General features: G+C 45.2%; 1 protein-coding gene and 1 pseudogene across 1 annotated transcript; one reads left to right on the plus strand and one right to left on the minus strand.

The window, feature by feature from the left end:
* The first annotated feature begins 254 nt into the window (after window positions 1–254).
* Window positions 255–11691, plus strand: LOC103637839 (probable protein phosphatase 2C 26; annotated as a pseudogene).
* Window positions 11692–24129: 12438 nt separating this feature from the next.
* Window positions 24130–24721, minus strand: LOC109942379 (mitotic checkpoint serine/threonine-protein kinase BUB1-like). The gene is made up of 3 exons (XM_020544324.1): window positions 24651–24721; window positions 24478–24567; window positions 24130–24327 (listed from the first exon to the last, which is right to left on the minus strand). Exons 1-3 carry the CDS (start codon window positions 24687–24689, stop codon window positions 24166–24168), a joined length of 291 nt encoding a protein of 96 aa, XP_020399913.1. The 5' UTR covers window positions 24690–24721; the 3' UTR covers window positions 24130–24165.
* Between the last annotated feature and the right edge of the window lie 1289 nt (window positions 24722–26010).

Consider the following 26010-nt stretch of genomic DNA (forward strand, 5'->3'; position numbering starts at 1 on the left):
GGTGCGTGTCTGCGCACGCTCTCCTTTTGCTTCCCCTGACCCTTTCACTTTTCCTCCGAAAGAATCAAAGAACTGAAACGGAACTCCCTCTCTGCCTCACGGTCTCTACGGCGGCGGAATCCGATCCACGCATCTTCGCTCAGACTTGGTGGTGTACCTCAGTGACCTGGTGACGGCTTACAACCTCTTGGTCCCGAACGCGAGCCCGAGGCCAGGGCGTGTCGTGGGCGACGGTGTTCGGCAACCACGACGACATGGCCGTCGAGAGGCCGCCCGTGTGGTTCTCCCCCGACGGCGTCCCGCCGCTGCGCTGGCCGCCGGGTCCAGGATCAGGGTGCGGCTTACAGGGGACTCCCCAGACGGACCTCGTGGCGGCGGAGACCGGTGCGAATCGGTTGCTGTCCTACTCGTCCAGCGGGCCCAGGGAGTTGTGGCCCTGCGCGGAGCATCTCGGAGAAGAACCGACCATGCGCCGTGCCGCTCCGCCGGGAGGACGGCGTTCAGTGGGCGCACGACCGCGCCGGGGAGGACAAGGTCCACGTGGTTGTCACCGAGGATCAGCGCTGGCTTTTCGTCGGCATCTATGACGGCTTCAACGGCCCCCGAGGCCCCGGACTTCCTGATCGCTAATCTCTACCGCTTCCTGCTGCGCGAGCTCCGTGGGATCTTCTACAAAGAGGCCGATCCGAAATCCAAGCGACTGTGGCAGTTCCTGGCGGATGGTGAGGATGAGGATAGCGAACTCGACTTCTCGGGCTCCGGCCGGTTCGCGCTATCGCTTGCCAGGCTCAAGGAACAGAGGCATCCCTTGTGGGCCCTTGTGGCCGCCGCTGGCGATGGTCAAAGCGGCAGGGAGTGTGGAGTTAAGAGGTTGACGGCCGCGCCGGCGGTGAGGGATCACAGGGCGGTACTGAGCGCACTGGCCCGGGCGCTAGCTACGACGGAGTCGGCGTACCTGGACAGGACCAGTCAGTCAATGGGATCCCACCTAGAGCTGGCAGTGACCGGAGCTTGTCTGGTCGTGGTTCTGTTGAGGGATGACGATGTGTATGTAATGAAACCTTGGGGATAGCCGTGCCATTGTGGCGCAGCGATGGGATGACGAAGATTGGTTGATTGGAAGCATGTGGGTGGAGGACATTGGTGTGGGCTTGGAGACCGAGACAAGGATCCCTGGGTATTTGGCAATTGGGCTCGAGGCATTGCAGCTGTCGACTGATCATAGCACGAGCATTGAAGAGGTAATCTTTTTGCAGACATAGCTGAATTGATGCATAGTGCTAAATTGCTAATGCATTTGTGCATCTACTGGGTTTACTGAAAAGATGAGCTTGCATCATATAAAAAAATATTCAAACACATTTTTTGTTATCCTGGTTGAACATGCTCTCTGGTGGCTTCTGTGAATACATGTGCAGTATGTGGGCTGGTCTGTTCAACAACATGGCTTTACAATCGGCAAACCATTTTTCTTTTGGAGTTATGAATTTATATGTCATGGGATAGTATGAGTAGATGGGAAGCATCATAAGTGTTTTAGCCTATGAATTCTTTCTGCATGTGAACTCATGTTCTTTTGTGTTGATGTGCAGGAAGTGCAGAGGATCAGACGCGAACATCTAGATGATGATCAGTGTGTTGTTAATGATAGAGTGAAAGGTCGTCTAACAGTTACCCGTGCATTTGGTGCTGGGTATCTCAAACAGGTAAAGAGACTATAGGTTGATTGTTATGAAAGGTCCATATAGGGGAAACAAGTAAATTTTAATGAGAAGTCTGTCTGATTTATCGACAAGGTTCAATGATGGGTTGCTAGAGATGTTTCACAATGAGTATATAGGTGATACACCATATTGTTGACGCCCTTTCGGAGCGCCAAACACTCAACAAGAACCGTGGCGGTGCCCTCTGCACAGGGGCGGACGGTCCGCGCGCAGGGGCCGGACGGTCCGCGGCCTGGTGCGAGGCGCGGTGGTGCTCTCTGCGCAAGGGCGGACTGTCCGCGGCCTTGGGCCGGACGGTCCGCGGCCTGGTGCGCGGCTAGGGCTCCTGCCTGACGGCCGGACGGTCCGCGCCCTGGGCCGGACGGTCCGCGCGTACGCAGGGACGGCGGGAGATCGCCGACGGCGCCTGGATCTCGCTCCCGGGAGGGACCCCGTCGGGGAGTAGAGATCCTAGGTGGTGTCTAGGCTCGGGCTGGCCGACCTAGACTCCTCTAATCGACGTAGAGCCTAAGAGAGACGAAGAATTTGGGGATTGGATAGCTAAACCTAAACTAGACTAGAACTACTCCTAAGATAAAATGCGAAATAGAAGTTGTATTGATTCGATTGTTGATCATTACAAATCGGCCGTAGACCTCTCTATTTATAGAGGAGGGGGGCTGGACCCTTTACACAACTGATTCCGAGCTAATCCCGCGAATATAGCTAACAACCGTAGCACAAAACTCGGAACCCTAATCTGTTCTGCGCACGCGCGGACCGTCCGGCCCACAGGCGCGGACCGTCCGGACCGCGGACCGTCCGGCCTCAGGGCCGGACAGTCCGCCGCTCAATTCTGGTTCGAACATATGCCCCCCTGCCTTTTGGTGGAGCTGGGCGAACCAAAAGCAACTAACTCGATGTGATTACATCGGTTTCCTTAGGCATCTTGCCACATACTAGGATGGTACTGTTTGAGGAAACGCCCATTCAAAGCCTTAGGTAAATCCTTGCCTTGTAATGTTTGTAGTAAATAAGCGTTACCAGACATCACCTGTTTCACTTTATAAGGACCCTCCCAGCTTGGCGACCATTTCCCGAACTTTCGGTCTTTATTCCTCAGAGGTAGAATGGTCTTCCACACCAAGTCTCCTACTTGGAATGATTTTGCTTTGACCTTCTTGTTGTAGGCCCTGGCTACCATGATCTTGTCCTTTTCTATTGCTCCCAAAGCTATCATCCTCTTGTCGGTCACCTCATCAATATTATCCATCATTGAATTATAATAATCAGTAGCAGTTAGATCATTTTGTCTGGCAAACCTGACAGCATTCAAACTTATTTCCACAGGTAACACTGCTTCCTGCCCATAGACAAGCTCAAAAGGAGATACTTTAGTAGCACTATGCTTAGATATTCTATGAGCCCATAAAGCTTCAGACAAAATCTTATGCCAATGTCTAGGATTATCAGATACCTTTTTCTTTATCAAATTAATCAACGTCCTATTACTAGACTCGGCCTGTCCATTGGCCTGAGCATAATATGGAGACGAATTAAGCAGCTTAATTCTGTATAATTCAGCAAATTCACGTACCTCCTTTGACATAAAAGAAGTACCTTGATCTGTAGTCAAGGTCTGGGGAATGCCGAATCTATGAATAATATGCTCAGTTATGAATTCAATTACCTCCTTGTGCGTCATGTTCTTTAGAGCAACGGCTTCAGTCCATTTGGTGAAATAGTCAGTGGCAACTAACACAAACCGATGCCCCTTTGATGATGAAGGATGAATTTCTCCAATAAAGTCTAATCCCCATCCTCTGAATGGCCAAGGCTTGATGACAGGATGTAATTCGGCTGCAGGGACCAACTGTAGGTCGCCGAATTTTTGACACACTTGGCACCCCTTGTAGTACTTGAAACAATCAGCTGTCATACTAGGCCAATAAAAACCAGACCTTCGCAACAACCACTTCATCTTTGGGGCTGATTGATGGGTACCACAAATTCCTTCATGTACTTCGGCCATGGCTAATATAGCATCATCTGGGCCCAAGCACTTAAGCAGGATATCATTAACCGTTCGGCGGTAAAGTTCATCACTCATCAAAACATACTTGAAAGCTGTTCGCCGAATGTTCTTATCTGTCCTGATATTGGGATTTTGCAAATAGTTAAGTATAGGTATCCTCCAATCACTTGTATCGGCTTCATTGTCAGCCGAATCGATTAAGAGAACCTTTCTGGTAACCTCGGACGGTCCGGCGTCAACACGCGGACGGTCCGCGACCTGGGATTTTGGCTCTGCACTGGTTATCAGATTTTCAGTTTTGTGAAATTTCCCTCTCTTTATCCGATAACCCGATGCATCTTGTGCCAAGTTGTTAGCTCTATGATTCTCAACTCTAGAGATATGCTGAATACTGAATTCATCAAAAGAATGGATTATGCTCCAACATTTCTCAAGATAACTATTTAGAGTACCATCAAGACATTGATATTCTTCTAACACTTGTTGGACAACCAGCTGAGAATCACCAAATACCTTCACATGTTTTACTCCCATACCATTTAACAGTTCTAAACCGAATAGGAGGGCCTCATATTCAGCTTGATTATTAGTGCAATACGTTTTCAATCGGCTAGAGAAGTCAAAGGAGACATTACTTGGTGAAACAAGCACAATGCCAATTCCTTGCCCTTCATTGCAAACCGATCCATCAAAATATAAATTCCAAGGAGTAATAGTGAGGTATGACATGTCTAGTTCATGAATATCATTAACCCGATGTTCTACAATGAAATCTGCTATGACTTGGCCCTTCATAGATTTCAATGGTTCATAGGCCAAGTCATATTCTACGAGTGCATAGGCCCACTTACCAATTCTACCACTCATAATTGGGTTATGCAACATGTATTTGATCACATCGGCTTGACCAGAAACAGTGCAATGACTAGACAATAAATAGCATCTACATTTGGTGCATGCAAAAAACAAGCATAAGCATAACTTTTCAATAAAAGTGTACCTTGTTTCAGCATCCACCAACCTTCGGCTTAGATATGTCACCACATGCTCCTTCCCCTCGGTTTCTTGTGTTAGAACAGCCCCAATGACCTTATCCTCAGCTGCAATGTATAATCGGAATGGTACTCCTGCTCGTGGTGCTTTTAATACGGGAGCCGAAGATAAGTATTTTTTGATGAGATCAAATGCTTCTTGTTGTTCTGCCCCCCAAGCGAATTTGGCATCATTCTTAAGCCGAAGAATAGGGGTGAACGCATCAATCTTCCCGGCTAGGTTAGAAATAAACCTTCGTAAATAATTCACCTTGCCGAGAAACCTTTGTACCTCGACCTTACAGGTCGGAGGTCCCACATTCCGAATAGACTTGATTCGGTCAGGGTCTATTTCTATACCATGTTCATGTATGACAAATCCTAAAAACTTACCAGCCGACACTCCAAAAGCACATTTACGTGGGTTCATTTTCAAACCATACTGACACATTTTATCAAAGGCTTTGCACAAATCAGCTATATGAGAACTAAACTCAGCCGATTTGACTACAATATCATCAATGTAAACTTCCACAGTGTTTCCTAACAACTCATGGAAGATCAAATTCATAGCCCTCTGATAAGTAGCACCAGCATTTTTCAGACCAAATGTCATGACAACCCACTCAAATAAACCAATGAAGCCTGGACATATAAAGGCCGTTTTAGACGCATCTTCTTCGGCCATGAAAATTTGATTATATCCGGCATTACCATCAAGGAAGCTAATAATTCTATTTCCTGATGCATTATTGATTAATGTATCGGCTATGGGCATGGGATATTCGTCTTTAGGAGTTGCTCTATTTAAATTGCGAAAATCAATGCATACTCTAAGTTTACCTGACTCCTTCTTCTCCACCGGCACAATATTGGAGACCCATTCTGCGTATCTGCAAGGTCTGATAAAATCAGCTTCTAGCAGCCGGTGGATTTCGTCCTTGATGCGTGGGAGAAGATCTGGACGAAATGTTCTAGCTCTTTGCTTGAAAGGTCTGAAACCAGATTTAATAGGCAGCCGATGCTCTACGATCTCTCGGCTTAATCTAGGCATTTCAGTATAATTCCAAGCAAAGCAATCTGAATATTCCTTCAATAGACCGATCATCTCATCTCTAGGATCGGTCTCCAGGGTCTTGTTTACAAAAGTCGACCTTGGAGTTTTACCATCTCCTATGTCAATCTCCTCCAAAGGATCGGCCGATGTAAACCCCTGTCCTAGTTTATCAAGATCTCTGAATTCCTCTATCATGTCCCCCACAGAGGAATCAGATGATCTTTGTGTGATGGCGGACTTTCCGGTCTCGTGGACCGGATCATCCGTAATACTGTCCTTTCGCTGTGGTAGATGTTCGGTCTTAAAGTCCGAACTCTTTTGTGAAAGACCAGACCATCCGGCCTTGGCGGCCGAACTGTCCGTGACCAAAGACTCATGAACTTTGTGTGTATTCATCATTTAACTTTATTTAGGATTTAGCCGATTCTCCATCGGCTCTAGCATTACAGGAATGAAACCTTTCTTATCTATACTTATGAATTGATAATCAGAAAAGTCTACTCCTGTGAGACATGTAGCAGTCTCATAAGTCCAGAGTACAGGGGCATCGGCCACAGCGATGCAGGCCGATACATCAGCATGTACTTGTTCTATGTCATCGCCTACCCATTGTATCAGCATTTGATGTAATGTAGAAGGTATACATTGATTGGCGTGAATCCAATCTCTGCCTAGGATTAAACTGTAATTTCCTTCTACATCAGCGACGAAGAATGCAGCAGCAAGGGTCTTAGTCCCGATGGTTAATTCAACGGACGTGACTCCCCTGGCTTTGATCGAACTATCAGTCCCAACACCGCTGAGGGTCATGTTGGTCTTGACAAGTTCGTCATCTTGTTTACCTAATTTACTGTATAATGAATAAGGCATTAGATTTACAGCCGCCCCTCCATCTACCAACATCTTAGCAATCGGTATCCCATCAATGTGACCGCGCACGAAGAGCGGCTTTAAATGATTTACCGATTCCTTTGGTTTAGTAAAGGCGGCTTCTTTAGGACCAAAATCAAACTGGGCAACAACAGGTTCATCGTCGCCGATGATAGTACAATCGGCAGAAAATGTAATAATATTTACATCCATACCTGGGCGTTCTGGAGAAGCCTCGTAGTCGACCAGGTCTTCTCCCAGCAGGTCATCCTCTTCCATTGATGTTGTCGTGTCGTTGGAGGCTTCCTGGTGAACGGCGGACGGTCCGCGTGTGGGGGTCGGACGGTCCGCGCTTGGTGCAGGTTGTCCAGACACTTCCTGGTGAACGGCGGACGATCCGCGCGCAGAGGCCGGACGGTCCGCGCCTGGTGCAGATTGACTTTCTATTTCTGTGGCTGTTTGTTTTTTCTCAACGGCCTTCGGTCTCCATTTCTTTTGCGGTGGCGGGTATAGTGGATGTGTGTCATTAAATGTCTTTTCCGCCTCCTTCTCCTGGCTCTCCTTTGCTCTTAGGCGTTGTAATTTTCTCTTTTGGGATCGTGTCAATCCCGCTGGACACCATCGAGGCATGGAGTATTTTGGATCGGCTGTTTTGATGGTAGCCGTATCCTTTTCAATCGTGTTGGCCGATTCGCCGAAAATCATCGGCCCTTTATTATCTTCTTGTATGACAACATCTGCAGTGCCTATTTTGATGATGTCCTTTTTTGTTGTTTTTTGAGTTGCTGCAGGCATATGCCCCCCTGCCGGATTGGTCGGCCTGGAAGGCCGAGTAGTCCGGCAATCCTGTTGGGTTTGTGCCTGGTGACCGGATTGAGCAGTGCTCAATCGGTCTTGTACTGGTGGCGTCAACCTGTCAAAAACAGATGTTTGGGGGTGCCCCCCAGGTGGGGTACTGTGGCATCCCAAATGGATATGGTGGCATGCCCCACATTTGATTTGGGACATATGGCGGAGGTAAATATGTGTATGGATATGGCATAGGTGGATATGGAGGTGGAGGTGTCCATATTGGCATGTTAGGTCTCAATTGTACAATAGGACCTTTCATTTCATCCGATTGGTGAGGTAATCCAATCGGCCTGACCTGACGTTGCTCATGAATGGGTGAGCGGGGTCGCTTTGGTGGCCGGTCATTAGGACCGACCTTCTTTTTCACGTATTTAGACAACAATTGATCGAAAGTCGGGCCAGGCTTGATCAGCCGACCAGCTGCTTTAAATATATTGGTTTTCCACGTACCTATCTCGGGTCGTCGTGGCTTGAAGGTACGTGGTCGCTGGGGGTCCTGAGCACGGCCGGACCGTCCGCCAGAGTCCTCCGGACCGTCCGGCGAAGCGTCGGACCGTCCGCGTCTGGACGGCGGACTGTCCGTGATGCGCAGCACGGGTTCCTGCAACTGTCTTCCCGTCTGCGCTTGCCCCCCAAGGCTAGAGGCTGTGATGGTCACCTTCAGGGTCTCCCCTCCATCGGGAGTCTTCTCGGCAACCACTTTCCTGCAAGAGGCTTTACAATCCCCATCGGCCTTTTTAGCATTGCCGATGATTGTTTCCTTGCCTTTGCCTTTATCAGCTGTATTTGGCCGAATCAGGACTTTCTTGCCCTCGAAGTCAATCATGTTCATCGGAAAGGGCTCTGTATCCACCTGCATTTCCTGAAATTTCAATCGTCCTTCGTTAATGGCCGATTGAATCTGTCGCCGAAATACATTACAATCATTAGTGGCATGAGAAAATGAGTTATGCCACTTGCAATATGCACGACGTTTTAGCTCGTCGGCGGATGGAACAGTGTGATTTATTTTAATGTTGCCATTCTTAAGTAATTCATCAAATATTCTATCACACTTACCAACATTAAATGTAAACTTAACCTCCTCTTGCCGTTTCTTTTGAACCGGCTGTAAGGAGGCACAAGCCGAAGATTTGGCCTGCTTTGGCCAAACCATTTCAGCAGCATACACCTCTGCTGATTCGTCTTCTGAGCTACTTTGGTCGCATTCTACTACATGTACGTTGTGACGAATTGTTTTAGCAGTTTCTTTGCTTCGGCTTTCACAAGCCAAAGCTCTCTGGTGTAATTGTGCTAGTGTAAAGAATTGGATGCCTTCTAATCTTTCTTTTAAATAATATCGCAGACCATTAAAGGCTAATCCTACTAGCTGTTTCTCTGCTAAATGAATTTGAAAGCATCGGTTTCTCGTATCTCGGAATCTCCGGATGTAATCATTAACCGATTCATCTTTTGTCTGTCGCAACGACACTAAATCTACCAAATCCAACTCATAGTCACCGGAGAAAAAATGATCATGAAATTTTTGTTCTAGATCCCCCCATGATGAAATGGAATTAGGAGGTAAAGTGGCATACCATGCAAACGCGGTTCCTGTTAGCGATAATGAAAATAAACGTACGCGAAATGCCTCTGTGTCGGCCAATTCTCCCAATTGTGCTAAGAACTGGCCTATATGTTCACGTGTGTTTTTCCCTTGATCACCCAAAAATTTTGCGAATTCGGGTATCCTGGTTCCCTGTGGGTATGGGTGGTGATCAAATCGGCTGTCATAAGGTTTCCGATATGATTGCCCCCCAGGGACCATGCTTACTCCGAGCTTATCTCGGAACGCCCCGGCTATTTCTTCCCTTACTATATCAATGGCAGCCGGTGCGAGACCACCGGCTCTCTGGTCAAACATAGGTGGGGTTGGCTGGACATTAGCACGTTGTCTTTCCCCCCATTGGTTTGAGTTACGTGGTGCATTTTCATTTGCCCTATATGGGTCATAGGTTTGATCGTTTCTTTCCGGCCTTCTAGATGGGGCTGGAAAGCTTTCCTGGGCTCTGGATCCTGAATTAATGGGCTGGTGCATCGCATAGTGTGATGGGAAGTGTTGCTGGGACGGGCGAGGATTCATGTAATAATCTTCCTCAAAAGACTCATGCACGGACTGTCCGGATACGTACCCAGACCGTCCGTGGTTATATGCGGACCGTCCGTCGTTGTATGCGGACCGTCCGACTGGGTAGTTTGGGTTCTGTGCCGTGTATGGTGGCTCGGGCGCATATCTAGGTAACTCATTAAAACTAGGCCCGACTGTTGCTGGCCCGGACGGTCCGCGCTCACGTGCGGACGGTCCGGGCATGTGCAGATCGGCTGGTTTGCTGCCGATTTGCGGTTGCTTAGGGTATGTGTCCATCGGCATCCCATAAAGGGGTTGTGACTGGTCGTGACAACCTGTAGCCGATGTGTTACACGCGTTATCTCCTAACTCAACCTCGTGCGAAGGAAAATTTGCGGTACTAGATTTATCAAATGCACGTACTAGTCTCTTAAGATCGCTTTGCATACCCCCTATGATGTTCTGCATTTGTTCACGCTGATCTTCTACATAATTTCTAAGAGATTGCAGATCGTTGGTATTACTTACATTGGGGATATCTGGCGTGGGTTGGAGCGAAGCCGGATCCGTCGCCCGATGTCGGACGACCTTGTTGTTCCTGTCCACTTTGAAGTTGGCCAAGAACTTTGCTTTCGCCTCCTGGATCATCCGCTCCTTGTGCTCCTCAAACTGGAGCTGCTCGTCAGCCGGCAAGGTTTCCCAAGTCGGCTCTATGATGTTGCTTGGAGAAATATCAGAGCTATCCCTTGAACCGGCCATTGAGGGCCGATTTGATAGGCTTAGATATGTCTTCCCCAGCGGAGTCGCCAAAAAGTATGTTGACGCCTTTTCAGAGCGCCAAACACTCAACAAGAACCGTGGCGGTGCCCTCTGCACAGGGGCGGACGGTCCGCGCGCAGGGGCCGGACGGTCCGCGGCCTGGTGCGAGGCGCGGTGGTGCTCTCTGCGCAAGGGCGGACTGTCCGCGGCCTGGGGCCGGACGGTCCGCGGCCTGGTGCGCGGCTAGGGCTCCTGCCTGACGGCCGGACGGTCCGCGCCCTGGGCCGGACGGTCCGCGCGTACGCAGGGACGGCGGGAGATCGCCGACGGCGCCTGGATCTCGCTCCCGGGAGGGACCCCGTCGGGGAGTAGAGATCCTAGGTGGTGTCTAGGCTCGGGCTGGCCGACCTAGACTCCTCTAATCGACGTAGAGCCGAAGAGAGACGAAGAATTTGGGGATTGGATAGCTAAACCTAAACTAGACTAGAACTACTCCTAAGATAAAATGCGAAATAGAAGTTGTATTGATTCGATTGTTGATCATTACAAATCGGCCGTAGACCTCTCTATTTATAGAGGAGGGGGGCTAGACCCTTTACACAACTGATTCCGAGCTAATCCCGCGAATATAGCTAACAACCGTAGCACAAAACTCGGAACCCTAATCTGTTCTGCGCACGCGCGGACCGTCCGGCCCACAGGCGCGGACCGTCCGGACCGCGGACCGTCCGGCCTCAGGGCCGGACAGTCCGCCGCTCAATTCTGGTTCGAACACATATATATTATGCACACCTACTCTTTGCCATCATAAGCTCTCCATCAGGGATCAGTTTCTTGTTCTTTCGTCTGATGGCTTATATCAGTACCCAAACAATGAGGAGGTAGTGCCGCATGTTGAGAATTTTATGGAGCGGTTTCCTGAGGGTGATCCTGCAGAGTTTAATTGAGGAGCTACTCTCCCGTGCTGCAAAGAAAGCTGGTAAGCTTATTGTGTGGTCTTCTTCTTCCAAGCCCGACGATCCTAGGACCACACCGTCCAAGCCCTCGAGCGAATCTGCGATACGCAAATGGTGGCGCAGCCTCGCGCCCGCCTGCTCGCCGCCGCACTGGCGATCACGGTGGCCGCGCTGCAGCAGACGACGGAGCACGCAGACACCAAGGAGCGGCCGCTGCTGCGGTTCGGGCTAGGAACACGCGGACGCCAAGGGGCGGCCGCCGCTGTGGCTCACCTGTTTGGCTGCTCGGCTGGCAGCTTTTCTAGCCTCGCGTTGTCGTGATCAGGGTGGAACGACCATCGGGCACGAGGGCTTCTGTCTACGTGGGTCGACTCGGCGGCGCCTTAACTTTGGTGGTGCTGACAGTGACTAATTTTGGTGCTGACAGTGACGGCGCAACATGAACCAGCCGTGCGGCGCGGTACACCTGCACCATGGATCTGTCTCGTTCGCTGATTATATTCCCCTCCAATGATCTTCCATTCTTCCCAGAACTTGTAGGCCACGGATGACGACCAGTCCAATTAATCAGTAACAAAAAAAAGGTTCAGAAGCGGCGGTGTTAAGAATCCAGAAGAGAATCAGATGTATTGTTCAGAATAAATACACTACCAAAACCTCCTGAATCAACCAGCGTATGACTACCAGATTTTTGGGACAAGCAAACATATATACAGGCTCAATCCGAAGATTCATTAAACAAAGCATCAAGAGCGGCAGCACACAAACCGCTGGGTTGCACATGGTCACGAACACGCATCACGGGAAACGATTCATTTTCATACATATTTCACTGCCTGCACACTGAACCATCGTCGACATGAAGGTGTTTACCAGCTGCCCGTCCAGAAGGGGCATAATTTATATCAGTTCTATTCTATGTGTGTAAGAAAGAAGTGGCCCAGAGCAACATACGTCAAAATTACTACACGATACATCTGGCAGTATCCCCTTTTGGTCTGCAGGAGATTTCAAAGAACATGTGTGTACACATCGCATTTCATAGAACGACTGTTCACGTGTTTTTGAGCCCAAGGTAGCACTAATCATAAAGCACAGTTGCTCTCAGAGATACAGGTGCATCTTATTCTCTTGTAGTATCACAATTACAGATTGAATAACTGGATCACAATAAAGAGAGCTCACAAGTTGGGTAACTGAGATATAGCACTAGACCACACACTTGGTTACCCATTGCCGGTTATGCCATGTCAGACAATCCACACGAGAAAAATACTGATTTCGACTCAACTGTGCAGGCCCGCCTGACACAACCAGATGCTCTAAGCAAGGGTGTAGTATCCCCTCTCGTGCTGGTCAGAGTCGAGAGCAGCAAGGACATAGATGATTCTGGGGACATAACCAAGGATTGTGAGCAGCAGGCAGATGCAGAACTCTATCTGTTAAGAAGATAGAGTTCTCTTGCACCAACCTCAAATATGTGCTTCTGATTGTGTTAAGCGTGTGATTCACACAAACATGTGAAGAGATTATACCTGAACCAGATTATCTTATAGTGCCATGTAATTGCCTTGTGTGTCCCATAAAATTGAGATGTCCATGGGAGAAAAGTAGAATAAGAGGTGCTACTGTAGCATTATGGTACCACTATTTGATGTTTTGAAAATTTGTAAGTCAACTCTCCCGAGTCTGGAACGATTTAACCTGTGTGCTTTGGACTGATGGCCAAAGTATGCATATGCTGTGTTTGCTGAATTTTTGCCCCCAAGCCCCAATGGGACCATTGCGACCGCATTAGAAGGCAGTACATGTATTCAACAGAACATGTGAAGAATGAGTATTGTTTGCATAAATTCGATAGCCATGCCTAGACTTGCTATGCATTGCCACTGTATTTGGCATGCCTAGAACTGCTACACAAAACTTGCTATGTATTTTGTCTAAAAATACTATATCCTTGATATGCTTGCTTGATCTATATTTTTTCTGCTCTTCTATTCTTGTGTGGGTTTATCAAGAATGAGGCAATTAGATAAGAATATATGCTTTGTCAATATTGTCTGAGACTTTGTTAATATTAGAAGGCAGTACATGAATTAAACAAAACCATTGTTTTGGTTATTATGATCTGAACAACTCATTTTATATATGGAGCTCGTGGCAATGGCAGCCCCGCAAAAGGATGATGGAACTCATGGCGTTGAGTGGTGGCGTGCTTGGGCTCGTGATCCTCTGCAACGAGGCACTGTTTCCCACGAGCGTTCCCATCACCATTGCAGTCACGCCACACGTCGCTAGGCCTTGAGCGGTTGGAGGCTCGTCAATTTGTCTTTCGTCGCAACACACGGGCACATGCCTAGTCTCTATATAAGAAACCTTTACATCCCTTCATATTACAGAGATCAGAAAGAAACCAACGACCCAACCCTATATCATGTGTCTCGTGTGTTTCCTCTGTCATGCTTATGGGAAGGGAGACGGGTACTCTACAACTTCTCATGCCTAATATGCTGACGGGAGGGAAAGGAGCGGATCTGATGATCCATGGTAATGTAGTTCTCAACACGTTATCAGCATGCTCTACCTCAACGTTGTTGTGTAGTTAGATCTGCATCAACTCTTTGTCAAGCCGATAGGTCTCCTGGCCTCGCCGAACTCTCCTGGCCTCGTGACATGCTTCAATTCCTCCAAATAGTATGATTTTTTCAATAGTAGGTTGTATCTATTGTTGGTGGTATTGTTTATCTCGTATTGTTTATGTGAAAAAAAATCGTTGTTGTGTGTCGCCGCCCTGCTCGATGTGACCCGCGTCACTTGCTGCATGCCCGCAGGCAACTTCTTTGTGGCGGTTGAAATAAAATATCAAGCATGCGTGAAGCGGCTTTGGATCCTAATTCTGACCGCCATGCAAAGACTAGCCGGTGTAGGGGAGAAAAGAACGGATCTCATACAACTGAGAGAAAACAATTGAACCATTCAACCGAGAGGGCGGTCGTGACATCCGTATTCCGTGCTACGATATTGTTGGGGATTTGTTCTCAAATGCTATGAATTAAGAACAAGGCAACACAAAATGAGATTAATGGTTAATACCCTTCGTTCTTCGAAGCATTATTTCCCTTAGGATATAACGATCTTCGGATGAAGGTCATGAAGGACGTACCTTCATCATCGCAGTATACGTTAATGAAAGACGAAGTATATGAAATATGAGAAATAACATGAATAATCATATAACATTATTAATAGATCTTTATTATATCATCATGGATGAATAAGAATAATATTGAATTACATTTGTACCTTCGGCTCGACAGAAGACAAAGAGTTCAAGCGTGACGCACAAGCGAGTACAGACTAGCGTGAACAGTACAGGGGTACTGTTCACCTATTTATAGGCACGGGACGCAGTCCGGTCAAAATTATATTCATGTTCTCGACAACTGGTTACAATCATGACACAAATTACCATAGGCCAATTGGTCTTTTCCTCTTTAAGTCGGTGCAGCCCTTCGTCTCAAGGCATGTCGCTATGCCAAAGCTCCCTGGATGGTAGCTTCGGCGTGTACCTTCGCGCTTGTATTTGCTTATATGCTGATCTTCTGAAGGTGTTCCTTCTTAAAGGACCTTCGGCGACGAAGCAGTCCCCCAACAGTAGCCCCTTCGCGGTGTTAGATCGTTTTTCGTAACGAGCTTAATCCGTGAAAAAATCTCCAAGGCTTCGGAATGCCGAAGGTCCAAAAAACACCTTCCCTGATCTCGTTGTCGAGAAACGATTAAAATATTCCGAGCGCTTGGTGGCCCACCATGCGGCGGGTACACACAGTCTGGCGATTCACCTCCCAGGCACCGAGTGGTCCACCGTTCAGCGAGTGTGGGTAACTGTTCAGCGGGTGCGGGCAACTTGGTGATTCACCTTCCCACCTACAGCACTATATAAACATACGAGTAAGTGTGAAGTTACCACAACATTCATTGCCATTGCACTGTTGTGCTGTTGAAAAATTAACCATAGCTGAAGCTTTTTCACTGCATTCTCGATCAAACCATCATCTTGAATTAGCTTCGTCAAACGACTGTAAAAAACATCAGCTTCGTAAAAACTGTAAAAAATTCATCATCAGATGGCCAGAGTACGCTCGACTGCAAGGGTGACCCGTGAAGGAGAGGAGGCCGAAGCCACCGAGGCAGCCCTGATCTCCAAAGTCATGAGACAATCAGGATTGGTTGTGACGAAAGAAGCTATTGACGAAGGTGCATCTACTGCCGAAGCTGAACAAGCTGACATCGAAGAAGAAAATGTTGATGAAGAAGAGGAAGACTATAACACTCTGATCCCATCAAAACCCAGCCACTTGGATTTTGAAAAATCTACTGTGTCTGAGGCTGATGTGCCCATGATGATGAAGCTAGGTTACTTCAGAGAAGCTGAGAAAAAAACTTATTTGTTTTGTCGGAGAAGAAACCACTCCAAAGCCGAAAGATGACGAAGTAGTAGTTTTCAAAAGCTTTTTCAGAGCAGGATTGCAGTTTCCGCTTCACGAGATGATTGGAGAAGTTTTGGATAATTATGAAATCTATCTTCATCAGCTGACTCCTAATGCTATCGTTAGGCTCAGCGTCTTCATCTGGGCCCTTCGAAGCCAAGGAATGGACCCAAATGCTGAAGCTTTCTGCCGAGTGCATGAGCTACATTACCAAACGAAGGCCAGAGAAGATGGGCTACATGAAAATTTTGGCTATTATAACTTCGCGTATCGCAAGGATACGAAGGCTCCGGTGCTCAGCTATCGTACCAAGTGGCCAACCGGCTGGAAAAGTGAGTGGTTCTATATCAAGGCCGATGAGAAGAAGAGGGAGAAGTTGAAGACGATGGTCATGAGCCCACTAAGCTTAAGCTTCAGACTGACTAGGCCCCTGTGCCGCATAACGTCGGGGTCATCATGCCAACAAGCTTTAGTAGAATTCAGGGTGGTGGCTGAATAGATCAACACTAGAGATCTGGTGCAAGAATACTTGGCCAACAAGGTATTTCCAACATTGAGTGAATGGAGTATGCCGAAGCTGAAAGGAACAAGGAAGAAGAATGAACTTGTTTGATTGCCCTATCGCTTCAAGTTCGAGAAACAATTCAAAGAGCCTTGCCAAGAATGGTTAGAAATGATTGAGGCTATGTGCAACGAAATTTTGGGCAATTATACTAAAAAAGAAGATCAACTGATGACTGCAGCCTTCGGCACCCGACCAAAACGAAGGTTGAATCGGGTAATGGACGCCTTAAACTTTGAATACCTTGACTATGAACGACTAAGCAAGGGTGCCGAAGGGCCAAAGAGAAAAAGGGTTGTCAGTGTCATGAGCAGACAGGCTGCTAGGATGGTAAAAGAAGATGAAAAAACTCTGAAAAAGAGAAAGACCAGTCCTGAGCCGAAGGTGGCAACCTCGAAGAAGAGAAAAACTGCAACTCCAGAGCCGAAGATGGCTGAGATAGAAGAGGAAGCTCCTTCGACGCCTTCTGCTGCCGAAGTAGAAGAAATTTTAAAGGTAATGACCAAATCCTTACCTCTCAGGCTGCTAAGTCCAACTGACGAAGCTTTTATAGAAGAAGGATGAGCCTTCGGCAGCGAAAAAGGCAGTTGGGCCAAAAAAGCGAAGAATTGTTACTGTTATGCAAGCTATTGAGAAAACGTCACCGCTGGCCTCAGTATCAAAAATAACACCGGCTACCGAAGCTGCAGCTCCTGCCGAAGCTACCAACCTGGAGAGTACATTATCTGCTATTGATAAAGTGCTCTTGGATTTGGCTGCGGAGGAGACTACTGCTGCTGCAGAAGAAGTCCTGGCCATAGTGCCTGAAAAAGGGAAGGAAATTGTCGAAGATATTTCGGAAGAAAAAGGCTTCAACTTTCAAAATATAATTGGTCAAGAATTATCCAAGGCTGAGAAAGAGGAGCTGCAGGAGTATGCTATATCCTGTGGCTACCAGCCAGGAGCGATGCTCTTCGGTGGAATTAACGAAGAAGCCTTAGGATGTATTCGAGATCGAACTGGAGCGAAGATTATCAGCACTCTGTCGAAGAGTGTTGGTTTTCCGAAGCTTGAAGCTGACATCAGCAGCTACCGACGACAGCATATCGTCGACAACTTATTCTATTCTAATTTTAAGGTAAAGTTTTTCCCTCAACTTTTTATTGTTTTGCGATGAAGCAAAGATTTCTGATGAAGGTTATTTTGCATAGAGTATGCTGCTAAGCAAAGCCTTGAGAATGCAACAGGACCTCGAAGATAATAAGAATGATGTTATAATTGAAGGCTTGGAAAGTAAAATCAAAGATCATGAAGCTGCTCTTGAAAAGAAAGATTTTCTTCTTCAATCAATGGAGGGTTCGCTGGCAGAAGCCCAGGCCAAAATTGCCAGATTAAACAGTGAACTCCTCCTAAAGTCAGAAAGCTTCGAGGAAGAAAAGAAGAATTTTGATGTGAAGCTTGAAGCCGAAGTTGAAAAAAGTTTGAATTTGCAAAAATCCTTGAAAGAGTTTCAGGACAAATGCTTAAACTTCGGCAACCGGTGCGTGCAACGGCTGAAATAGGTCTTCAACTCAGTGGGTGCCAGCTCTGAAAAATTTGAACCTTCGGTTGAAGACCTACCAAGCACCTTCGAACATATTGAGAGCGAAGTTGAGGCGCTTGACGAAGTTATAGCTGAGCACGGTGACTTCTGTGCTCTGCTAGCTTCTCGCGACACAGCTGTAGCTTTTATGAAGGCTGGTTGCACGCACGGAAAGATCGTAAACAGGCTGAACTTTAGCCTATCACCAGCGGACTTGACTGACATCCCCAGCCTGGCCCGAAGCATTGGAAATAGATTTATAACACAAATTTGGACGAAGGGTGGGCGGGACTTAGCTGGTGACGAAGCTCGAAACCATCTCAAGATGGTATTAAACTCGTATCTGTTGCTTACCTTCTTCTGAGATCACCTTTTATCTTATTACTGCTTTGTTGTGTACAGGATGACGATGCCGAAGATCAATGATCCGAAGCTTGACAGAGACTGATGAAGCTGCTGCACAAAGCTTTAGAAACATTTGAATTTTCTTTGTAAAAGATATTGTAATTTAGGAATCAAACATTACTCTGTAAATTTGTCCATACCTTGTAATATATTTTTACCTTTTCATCCGTGTGTGAATTGCTTTGATGTGGACGAAACTTGTATCTTTTGAGCCGAAGGCGAAAAACACCTTCCCTTATTTTCGTTCACAATGAAGCATATCTTTGCTTCTTTATACTCATCGAAGCCTTATCATCAAAGTCGAAGTATCTGTTTGTACTTTATGTTATGATGATGATGATCCTACAAATGTCTAAATGAATGTGTATGAATGCAATGAATGATGTGATGTAATGTGCAAATGAATGTCCAAACACACGCATACGAAGCCACACCCAGACTCTGCATCCCCTTAGGAATGTCTTTTGAGTCTTAAGCTCTGCATCCCCTTAGGAATGTTTTTTGAGCTTCTTCACCTTCTATTTCGGTGGTATAAGTTCTGCATCCCCTTAGGAACGTCTTTTGAACTTCTTCGCCTTCTATTTCGGCGGTATAAGTTCTGCATCCCCTTAGGAACGACTTTTGAACTTCTTCGCCTTATATTTCGGCGGTATTTGGCTCTGCATCCCTTAGGAATGACTTTTGAGAAGAAAACTTACGCTGCGCTCCCTTAGGAACGACTTTTTGTAGCTTCGTCATGCTCTGCATCCCCTTAGGGACGACTTTTGAGCTTCTCCCTGCTTTTCCTCATTTTTTCTCTCTCTCTGCACTCGATGGTGCATGCTCAGATTTTACATTTTACATCCTTTTGGGGGATTTGGCTCTCATGGAGCTAAATAAGCACTAGTAAGAATGTGATCATCAGTGACGATTTTCTAGTGACACTGGTGACTTCAGTCACAGATTGATACATTTCTATGACCAAATTTACATCTTCATCAACAATTACAAGGGACGAAGATTAGACTTGAATATTAAAGACGAAAATCAAAGGAACGTCATAGACAAAAATGAAAGGAACGTCACAGATTAATTTGGCTTGATCGGCTGACGTAATGATGAAATAAATTGGTCACAAATGAGTTTTAGTAAAAAACGGCCCACGTGTACACACCACTTGACGGCGTGGGATCCTTGGCCTACATGGGCCGCAGTTTTTTGGAACACAGCCCCCACCTGGCGACGCGGACCCGGCCTAGTACTGGAAGCGACAGTTAGTTATTTGGCAAAAAAAAAGTTGTGCCCGCTGAGCTTCGAACCAGGGACCTGCGACTTTCTTTAAATCGTTGCTACCACCAGACTACGCATTTGTTCTTGTATATAAAGAAAGTATCCGTCTGTGAACAGGTGTTCCCATCTGTCATTATGTTAACATGTTTTCTCAGCCGCCATTCTGCGATCTGCATGGCTGTTCGCCTGTTCTGATTTTTCCTGCTGCGATCTGCGCTTCTGCGATCGGCCGTCAGGTTAGGCACACAACGACGCCGGCGTCTGTCGTCGTCCGCTTGATCGGCAACTGGGTAGCGTCGTAGCGAACGAGCGATCTTGTCGCCTGATCCATTGATCCAACTGTGTTGGAAGAAAGGTGTCGTCTGCAAACAGCGAGGCAGAGAAGCTTCGGGCACGACAAAGCAGTGGCGTCTTGCGCAGAGCTACGGCGGGCATGGACAGAACAGCGGTAGGGCGGGGAGAAAAGACAAGGTTTGATGTGTTGTGTTTTTGACAATAAGGTTCCATGTGCGTTTGAATTTTATTTCATATATGCATGTGTTTGATGTGGTTTTCAATTTTGTTCAATGTAATCATAGTTATGGAGTTAATGCAAGTTTTAATTTATTGTCAAAATAGATGGATAGAAGATGGGTTTATGGGAAACAATTCACACCTGCATATGTGAAAGGAGTTGAAGAGTTCATGAATTTTGTTACTGAAAGATACCCAGAAGACACAGACATTCGTTGTCCGTGCGTGAATTGTCTTAATCAAAGGTTGCGACCTCAGAGTGAAGTAGAAACTCATATACACATTTATGGAATGTCATCTACATACACGAGGTGGATTCATCATGGGGAGTCGGCAGATACAGAAGTTGAGGGTATAGAGGAGGATGTCGAAGGATATGATAATGACTTTGGGATACATATGGATGTGGACGATGATGTTTACGATGATGATCATGGAGTACCTGAGATGATCGGTGAACTGTTTGCAGCGACAGAGGCTGATGGAGAAGAGCCAAGATTTGCAGGAGTTCTTGGAGATTCAAAGAAGGCACTTAGTCCGGGTTCTAGCCATTCAAAATTTTCTTTTATGGTGAGGATGTTGTATATGAAGTCTCGTTATCGAATCAGCAATACAACATTTTCAGCAATGATGAAGCTGATGTCCGATGGATACCCTAACAGTGAGTTGCCAAATTCATATAATGAGGCCATGAAATATCTTAAAGAATTGGGCCTTGGATACGAAAACATCCATGTGTGCAAGAACAATTGTGTGTTGTTTCGGAATGTTAATGCTAAATTGAATGAGTGCCCAGTATGCACGGAGTCTAGATGGAAAGATGAAACTAGTTCGAAGCGGGTTCCACATAAGGTTTTGAGGCATTTTCCACTGTTGCCAAGGTTGAAAAGAATTTTTGCTTCAAAACAAACTTCAGAGGAAACACAATGGCACAAGAAAGTGAGGAGGCCAGTCGCCAATGTGATGAGCCATCTAGCTGATGGGGAAGCGTGGAAGGACTTTGACCGAAAGTACCTAGGTTTTGCAAATGATCCGAGGAACCTGAGGCTAGCCTTAGCTACCGATGGATTCAATCCATTTGGCAACATGAGTACCCAGTACAATATGTGGCCAGTGCTTGTGACACCGCTTAATCTCCCACCATGGGAATGCGTGAATCCAACAAACTGCTTTATGTCTTTACTCATCCCAGGTCCAAGATGTCCAGGAAAGGATTTTGATTTGTTCCTTGAGCCCCTAATTGAAGAACTGCTGAAGCTATGGAAGGGTGTCAAGACCTATGATGCATGTACTGGTAGGAAGTTCGACCTTCGTGCTGCTGTACTATGGTGTATACATGATTATCCAGCGCTGACCACGTTATGTGGGCGAACAACAAAAGGGTATTATGCATGTATTTATTGCGACAAGAATCCGTTGTCTATGGCAATAAGGAACAAGTTATGCTACATTGGACATCGTCGTTACCTTAAAAGGACACATTCATGGCGGAATAGCTTGGATTTCAATGGTAAGCGTGAAAACAAAGTTGTGCCTGGCAGGTTCACTGTGGATGAGGTCCTACAAGAGCTAGAGAAGGTGAAAGATGTCAGGCCAGGGAAGCAGGCTGACATTACTGGAAATAAAAGGAAGCGTAGTAGTGACGGTCCAAAGATTTATAGCCGGAAATCTGGGTTGTGGCAATTGCCATATTGGAAAGATTTGATGCTTCCACATAATCTCGATGTGATGCACATAGAGAAAAATGTATGTGAAAATATTCTTTGCACACTACTTAGTATACCAGGAAAGTCCAAGGACACACATAATGCAAGGCTAGATTTGTATGATATGGGCATAAGACCTGAACTGCACTTGCAACAAGATGGCAACTCGGCCTGCAGGGCTCCACCTGCTCCATATGTGTTGGGGAAGGATCAGAAAGTCGAGTTTTGCAAGTTCCTCAAAGGTATCAAGTTTCCTGATGGATTTGCGGATAACCTAGCAAGATACATAAGTGAAGATGGTTCAAAGGTGGTTGGAAAACTGAAAACACATTCTTGCCACATACTCCTACAGAGAATCATAGCCGCCGGCCTTAGAGGACTGGTGAGGAAGGATGTATATGAAGCAATTGCAGAGCTGGGGACCTTCTTCAGGGAACTATGTAGTAGAAATCTACGGATAGATGTTGTGCAACGGCTAAAAGGAGATATTCCATTGATCCTATGCAAGCTTGAGAAAATCTTTCCACCTGCCTTCTTTGATGTCATGGTGCACTTGAGTGTCCATCTTCCTGATGAGGCAATGCTTAGAGGACCTGTTCAGTATGGATGGATGTACCCAATAGAAAGGCGACTAGGCACTTTGAAAAATTTTGTAAGGAACAGGGCTAGGCCGGAAGGATCAATTGCTGAGGCATATATGGCAAGTGATACCTTAACATTTTGTTCTAGGTACATGAAGGATGTTGACACTAGATTTAACCAGGATGATGATAGTGGTACAGAGATGCCATTGCCTAATGACATGTCTGTTTTTAAGCATGGTGCTACTCTTGTTGGAGCTACTAAGACTGAGTACATTGATGATGCTATCATGAATAAGTTAGTTTGGTATGTGCTACATAATGCTGATGAAGTACAGGAATATTTGACGTAAGTTAGTTTGGTATGTGGTACATAATTTATGTTATGTTTATTAAATTTGAAAATATGCTTATGAATAAAGTATGCCATGCAGTCTGTACAGGGAGTAGCTATCGCAGCAAGGTGCACGTCCAAATGATGTTGATCGAATGGTTCAACAAGGATTTGCAAAGTGGTTTATGTCCCATGTAAGTCACTAAACTTTTATGTTATAGGTTTACTAAAGTTTTGGGTATGCATATGTAATTGCTCAGCTGAGTAATTTTGTTGCAAGAGGTTGAGAAGAAGCGTAATGAGAATCCAGAATTGGTTAGCGAAGGACTGTGGGCACTGTCATGTGGCCCAGCTCGGTGAGTTAAGACTAGTACATCTTGCAAGATTAATGGAGTGTGGTTTAGCACAGTGGATCGTGAGAAGTTCATGCAGACACAAAATAGTGGTGTAATGACTGAAGGTGAACATAATGGGGAGAACATAGATTTTTATGGTGTCCTTAAAGAGGTAATTGAGTTACAATATAACTCGAATTATCAAGTTCGTCGGTCGGTGGTTGTATTTCGATGCGATTGGTACAACCAAGTAGGAAAGACTGTGGGCATTCGAGATGACAGCCATTTCAAATCCATCAATGTGCAGTCATTTTGGTACAAGTCCGATCCTTTTATCTTGGCAGACCAAGCGAAAAAGATATTTTACCTGCAAGACACAACTCCACAATGTAAAGATTTCCGAGTTGTGCAGAAATTTGAACATAGGAATATTTATGATGTGGATGAAAAATATGAGGGCAGTAATGATGTGCATCAGGATGATTATTGTTCTGATACAGAGCATATAGTGCAAGAAGGTGATGATAATCAGGTTCTGCACAATGTTGAAGGTGGAGAAGCCAGTCTAATTGAAGGCAATTTAGAGGAACTAATAAGAAAAAAGAAGGAAGCTGCTATTATTCTTGAAGATAGTGAGGATGAGGAGGAAGATGATACAATGTTTCAATATTTTAATGATGGTGGCGACGACAACAATGATGACATGTCCATAGAAGATGAGGATTTCTAGTATTGATAGTTGATTTATGAATTGTTCAGTTCAGATTAGTACAACATACTGAATGTGTGTCTGAAATTCAGTTCATGTTTAGATGATACAATGTATTTTCTATATTTTCAGAACTGAATGTGTGTCTGAAATACTGAATTTGGGGTGAACTGAACTTGTGGTGAACTGAATGTGTATTCTGTATTTTCTGTATTTTCAGAACTGAACATCTGAACACTTAATATCAGAGAAAAGATTGCATGGTTATTACTGATACTGCTAAAGAGAGATATAAAGTGGTAACAGACTAACAGTAATGGCAATATGGTATAGCTACCTCGGGTAGCAAACAAGGATGTTGTCAGGTTTGAAATCACCATGGATTATGCCAACACTATGCAGTGTTTCCAACATGTTCAGCATCTCTATGGTATAATACATGCATAGAACTTCATCCATGTATCGACCGACTACTAAGTGAGAATTTATGACATCCTGCAGAAGGCTTGAGTTATATCTCATTACATGTTAGCAACATCGACTGGTTGTAGTTACATATTCATTAAAATAGATAACCAACAAATAAAAATGGTTTTGGCAGAGCTGGTTTTGTGGATTTTTTTATGCATATAATGTAATTATTACCAGGAGAGTTCCATACGGCAGGTAATCACAAACTAACACACTGACATCAGAGAAGATATGCATTTCATGTGCGTAGCCAAATCTTGGTCTCTGGAAGTAAACAATGTATATTATTAAATATTATTGTGTTTTATGAAAGAATGTTGAGGCTGCTCTTGACATAAATTATGTACCTCGACATCAGATATACGCAGATCAAGTTGGCGATACATGTAAAATTCCAAAGTAAATGAGGGATTCTGAATCTGCATATAATGAACAACGTTTAAAATTGGGCAGTTTAGAATCTAAACTTTGAACTTTGGACTGGGCAACTTTGAACTTTGGACTGGGCAGAGTTTACAATCTGAACTGGGCAGCAGAGTTTACTCAGAACACCCAGCAATTTGAACTGGGCACTTTACAATCTGAAAATGCAGAATATGAACTGGGCATTCAGAACTCTGAACTGGGCGCTCGGTTACATCCTGGACAGAGAACAGTTTATGGTTAAATATAACTGCGCTCTGTTACTAATGAACAAACGTGACTAGTCCAATGGTAACTCCTTGCTACTGTGAACCCTAGCGTCTTGTGTTCGAGCTTGGGATAGGTAGTTTTTTTTTGGTTTTGTTTACATTTTTCAATCATTTTTGTATTTTTCTTTTATTTATTTACATGTATAGCACCAGTTTCTCCAAATCATTTCAACATTTTTTGGGGTGTTGATGGAGGTGTACCATGATGTTTTGTGCCGGTGCAATTTTTAGAACTAGTTTAACTATTAATGTAAGTATTTGTTATTTTACTAAATAATAAGTGCTAAAAAACCTTAGGTAGCTAGAAAAATCTAGAAACTTGCATGTACACTTCATTTTGGTGTACAAGTTGACAAAAAAATGCAATTTATTCTGACAAAGTGGTGACATACATCCTACAAAAATGCATACAGCCCTCATATAAGGCTAATTACTAAGTGAGAGATGTTCATGCTTGTGATGGATCTATACTACCACTTTCTCCAAATCATTTTAAACTTTAATGATATGTTTATTGAACCAACCTATGATGTTGTGTGCAGTTATGCATTTTTCAGACCTAGTTTACTAATTACTGTAATTATTTGTTGTATTTCGTAAAGATATTTGTTACAATACCATAACCTAGCTAGAAAAATCTAAAAACTTGCATGGACCATTCATTTTGGTGTACAATGTTGACAAAATAGTTTCAACTCATTCAGACAAAGTGGTGACACACATCCTAAGAAAGGCATACATCTCTCATATAAGGCTAATTACTAAGTGAGAGATGTTCATGCTTGTGATGGATCTATACTACCACTTTCTCCAAATCATTTTAAACTTTAATGACATGTTTATTGAACCAACCTATGATGTTGTGTGCAGTTATGCATTTTTCAGACCTAGTTTACTAATTACTGTAATTATTTGTTGTATTTCGTAAAGATATTTGTTACAATACCATAACCTAGCTAGAAAAATCTAAAAACTTGCATGGACCATTCATTTTGGTGTACAATGTTGACAAAAT

The sequence above is a fragment of the Zea mays genome, chromosome 9 (genome assembly GCF_902167145.1).
Source record: "Zea mays cultivar B73 chromosome 9, Zm-B73-REFERENCE-NAM-5.0, whole genome shotgun sequence".
Lineage (NCBI taxonomy): Eukaryota > Viridiplantae > Streptophyta > Magnoliopsida > Poales > Poaceae > Zea > Zea mays.